The sequence below is a fragment of the Nansenia antarctica genome (assembly GCF_963989245.1).
Source record: "Nansenia antarctica genome assembly, chromosome: 12".
NCBI lineage: Eukaryota > Metazoa > Chordata > Actinopteri > Argentiniformes > Microstomatidae > Nansenia > Nansenia antarctica.
Window position 1 is genome coordinate 17,130,669 of NC_137682.1, and position 12,500 is coordinate 17,143,168.

Sequence of the window (12,500 nt, forward strand, 5' to 3'; positions counted from 1 at the left end):
AAACACTGTGTTGGAAAGCACACAATGGGCACACAATCCGCACACAATGATAAGATACAGCCATTCTTTAGATGTGTAGAATAAATAAGAGAGATGCATAATGAAGCATTATAAGAGGTATGATTGTGCATAACGAAGCATTATAAGACGTATGACTGTGAATAAAGAGTAGTGTGTGATCCTGTAGATGACCTGCTTTGGGGATGGCCTGAAAGTAGGCCTTAAAGATGGCCCCGTCCCTCTGTCTGCTGAAGGAGAAGGTGACCAGCATCACGTTACCGGACGACGTCAGCTTCATCACAGGAGACGAGCCAGACACAGGCAGACCACACCACCTGGAACTCACCACGCACACACATCTGGGTTAGAACAAACACTATTATGTCAGTGGAGGCTGGCGGAAGGGAGAAAATGTAGGGCTCATTTTTAAAGCATGAGGAATGAGGAATGTCCGTTCCATGAAGTCCAACACACACGTTTGATGCATTACTTACAATGAGCCCCCTCCTCTGTTTTCTACCTCCACCAGTCTCCACTGGTTTATGCGTACACACACACACACACACACACTCTCTCTCTCTCTCTCGGTCTATTGTCTCTGTACCTGGCGATGATCTTGTTCTGTAGGGGAAGCAGGAAGTCGTAGGCAGACAGTTTGTGAGCGGAGCAGCTTCCGGGCGTGGCTCCGTGGAGGGTGAGGATGACTAGGCGGACCACATGACCCGACGGGACGCGCAGACGCCACTGGTAGTACGGCTTCTTGGGACTCACCAGGCTCAGGGTGCGGTTGTTACCGTATTTGGCGTAGAGGTCAAAGGACATCGCTATGGAAGGTAACAGCAGGTTCATGGTCATTATCACTATTTGCACTTCTGGGGCTGGTTGCATAAAGATAGACCCAGTCTTAGACTTAGATCTCACTTTAAGTCCGTTTTGCTATAGACTCTAAAATGTTCCTGTTGCATAAAGCTCACCTATGAGTGACTAAAGTAAGACTGACTTAGATAGCCTGTCACGCAATGCATTCTTGGTAAAATAAGACACTTAACAGGAAAAACAACATGACGGCCGAGTGGCGGAAGATCTGAGAGATCAACTCCCTTTTCTTCTGCTGAAAACGTATGTATAGGCCTATTGGAGGAATATAATGTGGAGAAAAGTATACTGCTTAGCAATTTTAACCAGTGAAGTAGTTTACCGCACTGGAGTTACAGTGTTAGCTAGCTACTAGCCCTGAGTCGTTCCCATAGCAACACAGATCTTAAATCAAGCTTAGCTAGGTGGCTAACTTTCTAACCTCAAAATAAGTCAGTCTTATTTTTTTATCTATGTTTATGCAACTGGCCCCTGGTTAGATAAACTGCATTTCGCTGTCTGTTACTTGTACACCGCAATGACAATAAAGTTGAATCTAATCTAAACTAATTGTACAAATAATCAATTATACTTTTTTCAAAAAGAAGAGCAGTGATAGTGTTAAATCAAAATGTCAACAACCCAACCAACTCCTAACCTTGGAATCCTAACTGCCACTTCCCACTCTGCAGGGTGTTGGGGTTCTTGGATTTGTCTAACTTGTCGTCCGAGTCAAAGTCATCAGGGTCCAAACCTGCACGGACATAAAGACCAATGGGATTTCAAGGATATGGACATGCAAAAAAGAATAGGGCTGGTCTTACCAGAGAGGATGCTGGGAACTGTAGTCCAGACAGAGAGAGAGAGAGGTGAGTTACCCAGCAGGCTGAGTGTGTCGTCGTCCTGCTCCATGTAGTAACGTAACTCGTTGCGACTGTAGAGCAGCTTGTTGAGCAGCTTGTTGGTGCCGGGGAGACGGCGCTGGAGACGCAGAGGACCGGACCTCTGGATCTCCATGGCGACATCGTCCGGGGCGGAGAACTTACTCCAGTAGAACACATTCAGTCCTTCCACTCCTTCACTGTCACAGCACAAATGTTTCACAATGTTGCAACGTTCAACATTGACAGTAGAGGAAAAACCATTAGAGTTTTGGGGTTAAAATCCTGGAATTCCCCATTGACCCTCTTTCGACATTCGCTGTTGTTGTTATATTTATGCTTTTTTCATCCGTTCGGGGTGTCATTATCAACCTACTTAGCATCATCACCGTCAATCACCTGCATCATCGTTAAAAGATGACTGGAAAACGCATTGGAAACCCCTATTGGAAACTGCACTTCCACACCCCCAGTAAGAGAGCTGTGAAATGTTGTGAGAATCTGCGGTGCCTCACAGTGTTCTATTTAAGGTGCTACATTTACAGGTGTCCTTTCGATGCCAGTTCCATATCTGTGTCTTACCTGAAGGCAGTAATCCCTGAGCGCAGGTAGTAGGAGCTCCAGGGAGACGACTCATACAGTTGTGAGAACTGATCCCAACGTTGTTCAAATGTCATCCCAATGGTGAGACAAAAACACCCAGTGTCAAGAGAGAGAGAGAGAGAAAAACACTGTTAGGAAAAGCGACATGCACACCAGGTGTGATATCACAGCACCAGGACGTGAGGCCACGACTCTGTGTGTGTGTGTGTGTGTGTGTGTGTGTGTGTGTGTGTGTACGGGTGTGTGCCACACTACTCCACCGGGTGGAACCTGCAACTTGAGCATAAAAGCGCTGTTCTGTGTGAGAGAGTGTGTACAGTCATGGACAAAACACCTGCACTTTTGTCGGATAATGCACCACTTCTCCCCGAAAATTGTTGCAATTACAAATGCTTTGGTAGTCACATGTTTATTTCTTTGGTTTGCATTGGAACGACACAAAAAAAGCAGAGAAAAAAGCCAAGATCATCAAGTCTGATATCATTCCACACAGAACTCCAAAAATGGACAAAATTAAGTTAATATTTGGTAGCACACCCTTTGGAAAAAGTAACTGAAATCAATTGCTTTCTGTAACCATGAATGAGTTTCTTACACCTCTCTACTGGAATTTTGGGAGTACCGGTACTCTTCTTTTGCCTACTGCTCCAGGTTGCTCACATTTTAAGGGTTTACTGCTGTTTTGAGATCGCTCCACAGCTGTTCTATAGAATTTAGATCTGGACTCATTGCTGGCCACTTCAGAACTCTCCAGCGCTTTGTCTTATACCATACCATTGTCTTACACCATTGTCCTGCTGGAAGACCCATGACCTCTGACGGAGACCCAGCTTTCTGACACCGGGGTCTACATTGCATCCCAAAATTCTTTGGTAGTCTTCAGATTTCATGACGCCATGCACACTGTCAAGCCATCCGGTGCCAAAAGCAGCAAAGCGACCCCAAAACATCTGTGAACCTCCACCATGTTTGACTGTAGGGACTGTGAACTTTTCTTTGAAGGCCTCATTTTGTTTTCTGTAAACAGTACAATGATGTGCTTTACCAAAAAGCTCTATTTTGGTCTCATCTGTCCACAGGACATTCTCCCAGAATGATTTTGGCTTCCCCAGGTAAGCTTTGGCAAACTCCAGTCTGGCTTTTTTTATGTCTCTGTGTCAGCAGTGGGGTCCTCCTGGGTCTCCTACCATAGCGTCTGATTTCATTCAGATGGTGACTGATAGTGCTGCTAGCTGGCACAGTTGTTCCCTGTGTTTGTTGCAGGTCAGCTTGAATTTGTTTGGACCACCATTTAAATACAAATCATGCTTGAAATACAATTATTTCTTACAATTCTGAATACCAAAGCACTTGTAATGGCAACAATTTTCTGGGAGAAGTGGTGCATTATTTGACAGTGCAGGGATGCCAATATTTTTGTCCATGAGTGTATGTATGTATGTATAGTATATGTGTGTGTGTGAATATGTGTGTGTGTGTGTGTGTGTGTGTGTATATATGTGTGGGAGAAAGTTTGTGTGAGAGTGTGTGTGGGTGTGTGTGTTTGAGAGTGTGTGGGTCTGTGTGTGTGTGTGTGTGTGTGTGTGTGTGTGTGTTTGGCTTCAAGCAGTACAGAGCTCCATTGTCTCCATATCTGCCAGTCATGTAGCGGCAGACCCTGAGTGGTATGGGTCTCTGGCCCTGGGTTCAGCTGGTCTTTAATGAACAGATGGCCTCCCAGATACCGGCACCAGCACATCGCCTCACTAACTCACCCACAACTGTTATTACAGGAGAATTACGGGAATTACTGTGGACCTGTTAGGACATCCCGCCCTATCAATTAATGAACCCTACCCTACTATTAACCTCTTCTCTATGGCTCACTCTCATCCCGTCTAATCTCTTCCCGCACTCTCTCCATTTCCTCATCTACTTCGACCCATTACATGTCCGCTTCCCTCTCTCTATCGCTACACAACCCCCCCCCCCTCCCCCGCTGCCCCTGTGACCCCTTGCCCTTCCTGTGTCTCCCACTTTACCCCTCCCCATCACTTACCCTTTCTTCATCTCATTGTCCCTTCCCCACCCTCTTCCCAATCTCAGTCTCCCCCCATACCACCGCCCCCCCCCCCTCCCCCCCCCCCCCCCCCCACCGCCACCACCACCACCATCTCCCCTCCCCTGCCGTTTGTCTAGGACCCTGCCCTTCTCCCCTGTCCCCCTCTCCCAGTCTCCGCTTCTCAGTCTGTCTGTCTCTCGGCTGTGAGATGAAGCATAGAGTGTCTGATTGTGTGAAAGCCACACAGACAATGTTTTTATTGAGGGCCTGCTCTTCCTCTCACTCTGGGCTGCCCGAGCCCTTCTGGGCTCACAAACGCCGGGCTTGTCCTCAGAACTGAAAGGGCCCGGTCCCTGGGGCCCCCCCCTACGCCTCCACCTGGCCTTGCCCCCCCTCCCCACGCCATGCCGCCTCACACACACTGAGCCCTGCTCCAGTTACAGCAGCTTTACATTTAACACCACCGCAGAGAGAGAGATGGGGAGGGGGAGATGGGGGGATGTTGAGAGAGAGAGAGAGAGAGAGAGAGAGAGAGAGAGAGAGAGAGAGAGAGGGTCTCAGGATCAGCTGAGCCGGCAGACACTGAAGCAGTAATTCTAGAATGTCACAGATGATGATGTCTAGCGCGGTATAGGGAGTATAATCAGCAGTGTTCTAGAGTGGCATTTGGAGGAAAGACAGCGAGCAGAGGACACTGGGACAGCTGGATTATCACACTTACATAAAGGTTCAGAGCCTGAGTCTGGAGGTGAAACTTTTCGGAGGTGGGGTCAGTCAGATCCAATGAGAAAGTCAGGTTGGGGAACTCAATGCTGCCACCGAGGTAGAACACTGAAGGGGGTGGAGCTAGAGGCAGGGGTTTAAGACAAACATTGTAGTGTCACTTTTGGAAAGGGGGAGGTTTAAGGTAAACACTTTGAAGCACTGTTGTTTTACAATCCAGCTCCCAGGTATATCCTATAGCCCAGCTGCGCAAGCACACACGCACGCACGCACGTACGTACATAGGCTTATACACACACACACACACACACACACACACACACACACACAGGTGGTGCTGTTGACTTACATGTAAAGAAACGGAGAGTCAGTGCAATGGCTGCAGCGAAGGGGAGGAGGGGCAGGACCCCGAGTGCCCACCTCTTCCATGACCCACAGACGGGTCCTTGGCCCCCCTGGCCCTTGTGGTCTGCCTGAAAGTCAGGCTCCGTGGGGGGGCTGAGTGACTGGGTGGGCTCTGTCACAGCCCCCTCTCCCTGCCAGACACAAGGATATCAACCTGCCCTTCTCATAACTCATCTCTCTTCCTCTCTGTGGCTCTGAGTGTGTGGGTGGGTGGGTGGGTGGGGACATTTCACTGCCCATTTTGAGTTCACATTAAAAAAAAAAAAAAACATTTAGCAGACGCCTTTATCCAAAGTGACTTACAATAAATACATTTGTCTAAGTAAGTGAATCGTCTGTCAATCAGTCATCATAAGAAAAAGTAATAATAATAAGAATTCACAACATTTATATAGCGCTTTTCCGAGGCTCAAAGACGCTGAAAAAAATGCTATGAACAGGGGCCATTGGAGTGTCCAAGTCAATATTGAACATATCACCTCACCGAGGTCTCCTACCTTTCCATTCCAACAGGTTCTCTGATTTCCGACAGTTTTAAAGCACTAATTGATTTATTGAGAGCAACACATCTTCTCAACTGAAAGGAAGGAGCTAAAACATTGAGTGTCTTGGCAAGGGTCCCCGAGGGAGTGGACAAAGCGTGGCTCTAAGGGTCTGCTTTCCCACGGCCTTGCGCAGTGGTGTCAGCACTCAATCAAGAGGCGCACTTTGACATGGACATTCATGAGAGCTAGAACCAGATACCCCTAGAGACGGATTTTACAATTAAGATGAACCAGAGATAACTGGGCTAAGTCGGTCCCTCATTGAAATCATTACGAGTGAGACAGAACATCAGATTGTGTGAAGAAAAAAAAACAAGAAGAAGAAAAAAAACAAAAAAAAACAAGACTTGGGCATTTTGAACTTGAACACTTTAAAAAAAAGTAGTCTAATATAATAAAAAGGGATACTTAGTAGAGAACAGTGTTTTTTTTTCTTGGTAGAGCAGCATCGCTTTGTCTTTGTCTCCCGTTCTATATTCGGGGTCTGGTGAAAAGTGCAGTGCTGAAGCCATCTCTCTTACCTGTGCAGGTAGGCTGGCAGCCGCAGAACTGATATGTCCATATCCCGAGACGCTGTAAACTTCGCAAGTTCTGCTTTTGGGGAGAGTCCTCATGGCACTGTCCCGTTTGGCTCCGTGGCGGCGATATGCAACAATACCTCAGGCATAGAAATGATGGAGAGAGGAAATCCTTTGCCGATCGCTCCTTTGAAAAAGTGCAGAAACCCGACCTGAGCGGGTCGGATGCGGCGGCATTCACTCACTCCCGGTTACCTGTGCAGGCAGGTGTCACACAGTGTCCCAGAATGCAGCGCGGTACAATGGGACCACTATGAAAGAGTACAATCCACACAACCATCCGTGCGACAGAAATTGTGGGCAAACTTTCTCTCCATGCATGCAGTGTATAAAAGCAGGACAGACAAAAGAATGTTTGAGGACACCGTGCGTAAGGTATTCCAAAAATGGCGACTTGGCTTCCAGGTTCCACAGTGAAAATCAAAACCGACAATTACTATTCAGACACTCTAACAAGATCCCATACATCAAATTAATTATGTTATGGGTCATGAGTTATAAAACTGATCAATGGAAAAAAACACTGTCATTTTTATTTTCTTACTATCCTCCTTTTTTTTATGCTATATGTAAAGCACTTTGAATTGCCCCTGTTGTATGAAATGTGCTATACAAATAAATGTGCCTTGCCTTGCCAATAAGGCATCTCTTGTGTCTGTGGCATCTATCAGATTGGATTTTCCTACTAAAGAGACAATATTTTTATAATAATATGGCAAAACAATAAATAATAATAATAATAATAATAATAATAATAATATAGAGTACTTTAGTTTAAGGAGGACTAAGGAGATAGTGACTCAATCGAGCCAGTAATAATAATTATGTCATGAGATTGGAATAACTTTGAAAAAAACGAGTCTCTCTCGGCATCTGTTTGATGAGTTTTATTGTTAAACTGATCAACAAAGGGCGGTGAAAAGTCAAAAGCATGCTTTTTTTTTACCGCCTGCCCTCTGATTACCGGGTATCGTCTTTCCAGTAAGTAAAAATGGTATAATTACACAGTAATTACCTAATTACCGTGGTTAATCTGCAATCCATTGAAACTAGCACCACTACTTTGTTACCACCATCATTCTTCAGTGAACACCAGGTCAGAACCACCAGGTAAAATAGGTCAGGGGGTCAGGTACTGATGTGGGGGGTCAGGTACGGATGTGGCTCTGAATCCAGGCGGTGAACTTGCTGACCCGGGTGTAGACCCCAGGCAGGTTGGGTCTGCCGCAGCCCGCCCCCCAGCTCACGATGCCCGTCAGGAACCAGCGGCCCCCGCCTGGCGCCCTGCACGATAGAGGACCCCCAGAGTCTCCCTGGGGAGGAAACCCAATCCAGCTCAGAACAGTGAGGGAGGGGGGCCGGGATTAGAGGGGGAGATACTCTGGACAAACTTTCTAAATGTCAAGCTAAACGAAACTACTGACTGAAGCTATATGTGTGTTCCTACTTCCTTATATAGTTCTACAGTCATAGGACATGTATTACTACATCACTAAGGCCCCCCCCCCCACCCCCGTCCATAATTCGGCTCCCTGGTTTGACATGTGACATGTCTGTTTGATACCATTCCTCACTCCCACTCCATACATTACCATTTATGTAATGTCCTTTGATTTCTACCTCCCCCAGCCTCCCCTGGTGTTCTACCTCCCCCAGCCTCCCCTGGTGTTCTACCTCCCTCAGCCTCCCCTGGTGTTCTACCTCCTCCAGCCTCCCCTGGTGTTCTACCTCCCCCAGCCTCCCCATGTGTTCTACCTCCCTCAGCCTCCCCTGGTGTTCTACCTCCCTCAGCCTCCCCTGGTGTTCTACCTCCCCCAGCCTCCCCTGGTGTTCTACCTCCCTCAGCCTCCCCTGGTGTTCTACCTCCCCCAGCCTCCCCTGGTGTTCTACCTCCCCCAGCCTCCCCTGGTTGGACACTCACCCGGCAGGCGTCCTGCGCTCCAGAGGGGACCCCGGCACACAGCATGCGCGGGGAGACGGGGCCGTACCTCCTCTTACACTCACTCTGCCTGACGATGGACACTTCAGCCTTCTGTAGCACGGCGGGCAGGACCTTATCTGAAGAGACGAGAAGAAGAAGACGGGTCCTCAAGAGGAAGAAGGGTCCTCACTACCTGGCCATGCTAGGGAGGATGAAACGATGACTCTATTGTATCGACAGCCCTTTCTCTACCTCAACTGGGATTCCAACTATGATACCCTAACAAGGGGAGGCTGGTGGAGGTAAAAATCGGAAAAGGACGGGCTCAATGGAATGTGTGGAAGGGAAAATAAAGAACGGTATCGATACCGTTCCGCCTTCCGTTCCATGCATTACCATTGAGCCCGTCCTCCCGATGTTCTACCTCCAGCAGCCTCCCCCCCCTGAACCGCTAACCCTGTCCAAGTCTCTCACCGTCCTCGGAGCGATAGCCCCAGCCGGTGACCCAGCAGCGGTGGGCTTCTGTGAGGGTCTGGGAGGAGGCGGGCAGGCACACGGGCTGGACCTTGGGGCTGAGGGAGGGGGGCCAGGGCTTCCTCAGCTGCACCAGGGCGATGTCGTAGTCGAAGGTGAAGCCGTTGTAGTACTCGTGCACCACGATCCGCTGGACCTCCGCCACGTGCCTGGCACTGCCCTGCGTCAGCATGCCCAGGTGGGCGCTCCACTGACGTGGGTCGGACAGCCTGGCAGTGCGGAAGGGGAGAGGAGGGGGGGGGGGGTGTCACAGCTCTTTCAACACTTGGCATTGTCAGAAGGAAATTGGGGTTGATTTGGATGAAATTCCACAGTGAATGTGTCGTATTGATGTTGACAATAAAGGAGGGTGTATATTTTGATGTAGTGAGGGTTTGATTAGGTTATGCACTCACTGAGCACTTTATTCGGAACACCTGTACACCTTCTCATTCATTCAAGTGGTGTAATGGTGTGGGGAGTGTTTTCTTGGCACACTTTGGGCCTGTTAATACTAATATTAATAATAATCATTGCTTGAATGCCACAGCCTATTTTACTATTGTTGCTGACCGTGAGCATCCCTTCATGGCCACAATGTACCCATCTTCTAATGGCTACTTCCAGCATGATAATGCACCGTGTCACAAAGCAAAAGTCGTCTCAAACTGGTTTCATGAACATGACAATGAGTTCAGTGTTCTTCAGTGGCCTTCCCAGTCACCGGATCTGAATCCAATAGAACACCTTTGGGATGTGGTAGAATGGGAGAATCCCAGCTTGAAAGTGCACCTGAAAAATCTGCAGGAATTGCGTGATGCAACATCAGAATCAAAATCAGAATCAGAATCAGGAGACTTTATTGCCATGACATGTAAACATGTTAGGAATTTGGTTTGGGACAGTGGAGGACGGTTTACAGCAGGACAGGTGCAAGACAGGACAAGACAGTGTAAACCAACATCATAGTGCAAAAGTAATAAATAAATATAAATATAAGAAGTGCAAAGATCAAGTGTTCAAGTGTTCATGTCCAGACATGTCATTATGGACCAGAATATCAAAGGAATGTTTCCAACATCTTGTGGAATCAGTGCCATGGAGAATTGAGGCTGTTTTGAGAGCAAAGGGAGGCTCTACTACCCAGTATTAGTATAGTGTTCCTAATAAAGTGTTCAGTGAGTGTATATGATCATTTCCTGTAGATGTAGGACAACTCAATATAGAACTGGTCATTCTGAAGGCAATGAATGGAAGCATATTAGACCTCTAGTTTCCAATAATTTAAATGTTTTTTTTCCACAGTGAATGTGTCATATTGATATGAACAATAAAGGAGGGTGTGTATGTTGATGTAGTGAGTGTCTGAGGAGGGTACATGTCATCATTTCCTGTAGAAGTAAGACAACTCCCATGTCAGTCTGAGGTCAACTTGTGGTCAGTATATAAACAGTCAGTGAGTATTCTACCCACCTGTCCTTGCTGAAGCAGTGTGCGGCTGAGATGAGCCAATCAGAGGACAGGACGGAGGCGCCGCAGTACACAGAACCAGAGAAGTGGAGGCTGACCTGCCACGGCCACTCCCCCTCCAGAGCATTGACTCCGCCCACCACCCGTGCCTGACCAGAGGCCGAGCCCACTTTCTTCACAGGGGAGGGGTGACCGCAGTCTGGGATGGACAATAATTAATACAACTGTACCACAGGCAGGGGAAATGTGTGTGTTTGTGTGCGTTTGCGCGTGGCATGTGTGTGTGTGTGTGTGTGTGTGTGTGTGTTGGTCTGTGTGTAGTCCAGTACACACGTATGGCCACAGTACTGCTGAGTCACAGCTGTGACAGACAGGTCTGCTGCAGCCTAATTAAAAGCGACGGCTCTATGAGAAGGCGTGTGTGTGTGTGTGTGTGTGTGTGTGTGTTTGTGTGTATGTGCGTGTATGTGTGTGTGTGTATGTGTGTGTGTGTGTGTGTATGTGCGTGTGTGTGTGTGTGTGTGTGTATGTGCGTGTGTGTGTGTGTGTGTGTATGTGCGTGTGTGTGTGTGTGTGTGCGTGCGTGTGTGTGTGTGTGTGTGCGTGTGTGTGTGTGTATGTGCGTGTGTGTGTGTATGTGCGTGTGTGCGTGTGTGTGTGCGTGTATGTGCGTGTGTGTGTGTGTGTATGTGCATGTGTGTGTGTGTGTGTATGTGTGCCGCTGTGATCAAAGCGTAGTTTGTTCCCATCACCCTCAGACCCAATCACAGCATAATAACAGCAAACACAGAGAGCTATTGCTGAGGGGGCAGCTCTGCGCTACAGGTCAGCAGCTTCGGCGCTCCCAGCCAGGGGAGATTATAAAACAACAGCTTTGTAATGAAAACACACACAGGGTCACACAGAGGTCCAGACAAAATGGTGGTTAGGCTAGAAACCTATACAGATGAACTGAGCTTTGGTTTACCACTTACGTGGTGTGGTGTGGTTACACTGTGTGTGGTTCAGTTCAATCTGAGGGGGTTTGGATACATCTGTGTATCGTAGCTTTCTTAGAACTAAATCACACACAGTGGAAGGCTGGTGGAAGACGCCGGGCTTCACTGAACCACACGTACGACATAACCACGTAGTTAGCGAGGATGTTTAGAAACCGTATTGTGGTGATGTATCTCTGTGGGGGTGTAAAGGTGAAACTATGTGTTGTTACAGGATGTTACAGGACTATCTATTGGTCATGTTAACGGATGACTTGAACCTGTTGTGTGGTCGAGTTACGGTCGTGTTGTTGGGGGTTAAGGGGCTCACCACAGTCCGTCTCGTCGCTGTGGTCCAGGCAGTCGGTGACTCCGTCACACCTGGCGTTCTTCTTCAGGATGCAGGCCCCGCTGCGGCACCGGAACCTGATGTCAGAGCAGCTGGTCTCTGTAGAACGCCAGGGAGAAGAACACACTCACAACACTGGTGCACACACACACACACTCCTGTAACACACTCACAACACTGGTGCACACACACACACACACTCCTGTAACACACTCACAACACTGGTGCACACACACACACACCTGTAACACACTCACAACACTGGTGCACACACACACACTCCTGTAACACACTCACAACACTGGTGCACACACACACACACACACACACTCCTGTAACACACTCACAACACTGGTGCACACACACACACACACACACACACACACACACACACACACACTCCTGTAACACACTCACAACACTGGTGCACACACACACACACACACTCCTGTAACACACTCACAACACTGGTGCACACACACACACACACACACACACACACCTGTAACACACTCACAACACTGGTGCACACACACACACTCCTGTAACACACTCACAACACTGGTGCACACACACACACACACCTGTAACACACTCACAACACTGGTGCACACACACACACTCCTGTAACACACTCAC

At 48.1% G+C, this 12,500-nt stretch overlaps 2 protein-coding genes across 2 annotated transcripts in view; both read right to left on the minus strand.

Annotated features, from left to right (window-relative positions):
- LOC308168323 (suppressor of tumorigenicity 14 protein) overlaps positions 1 to 6,706 on the minus strand; it is a gene marked incomplete at its 3' end in the record, with an annotated part of 13,425 nt that extends 6,719 nt beyond the window's left edge. The window contains exons 1-8 of the mRNA XM_080542872.1: positions 6,575 to 6,706; positions 5,453 to 5,639; positions 5,102 to 5,226; positions 2,319 to 2,386; positions 1,734 to 1,936; positions 1,514 to 1,609; positions 605 to 824; positions 193 to 335 (exon numbers count right to left, since the gene is read on the minus strand). Of these exons, the coding sequence (XP_080398998.1) occupies positions 193 to 335; positions 605 to 824; positions 1,514 to 1,609; positions 1,734 to 1,936; positions 2,319 to 2,386; positions 5,102 to 5,226; positions 5,453 to 5,639; positions 6,575 to 6,667 (1,135 nt within the window). The 5' untranslated portion in view covers positions 6,668 to 6,706. The remainder of the gene's footprint in view (positions 1 to 192; positions 336 to 604; positions 825 to 1,513; positions 1,610 to 1,733; positions 1,937 to 2,318; positions 2,387 to 5,101; positions 5,227 to 5,452; positions 5,640 to 6,574) is intronic.
- Positions 6,707 to 7,779: 1,073 nt separating this feature from the next.
- tmprss7 (transmembrane serine protease 7) overlaps positions 7,780 to 12,500 on the minus strand; it is a gene marked incomplete at its 3' end in the record, with an annotated part of 10,820 nt that continues 6,099 nt past the window's right edge. Inside the window, exons 13-17 of the mRNA XM_080542680.1 lie at positions 11,844 to 11,960; positions 10,539 to 10,734; positions 9,027 to 9,295; positions 8,553 to 8,689; positions 7,780 to 7,944 (exon numbers count right to left, since the gene is read on the minus strand). Coding sequence (XP_080398806.1) covers positions 7,780 to 7,944; positions 8,553 to 8,689; positions 9,027 to 9,295; positions 10,539 to 10,734; positions 11,844 to 11,960 — 884 coding nt within the window. The remainder of the gene's footprint in view (positions 7,945 to 8,552; positions 8,690 to 9,026; positions 9,296 to 10,538; positions 10,735 to 11,843; positions 11,961 to 12,500) is intronic.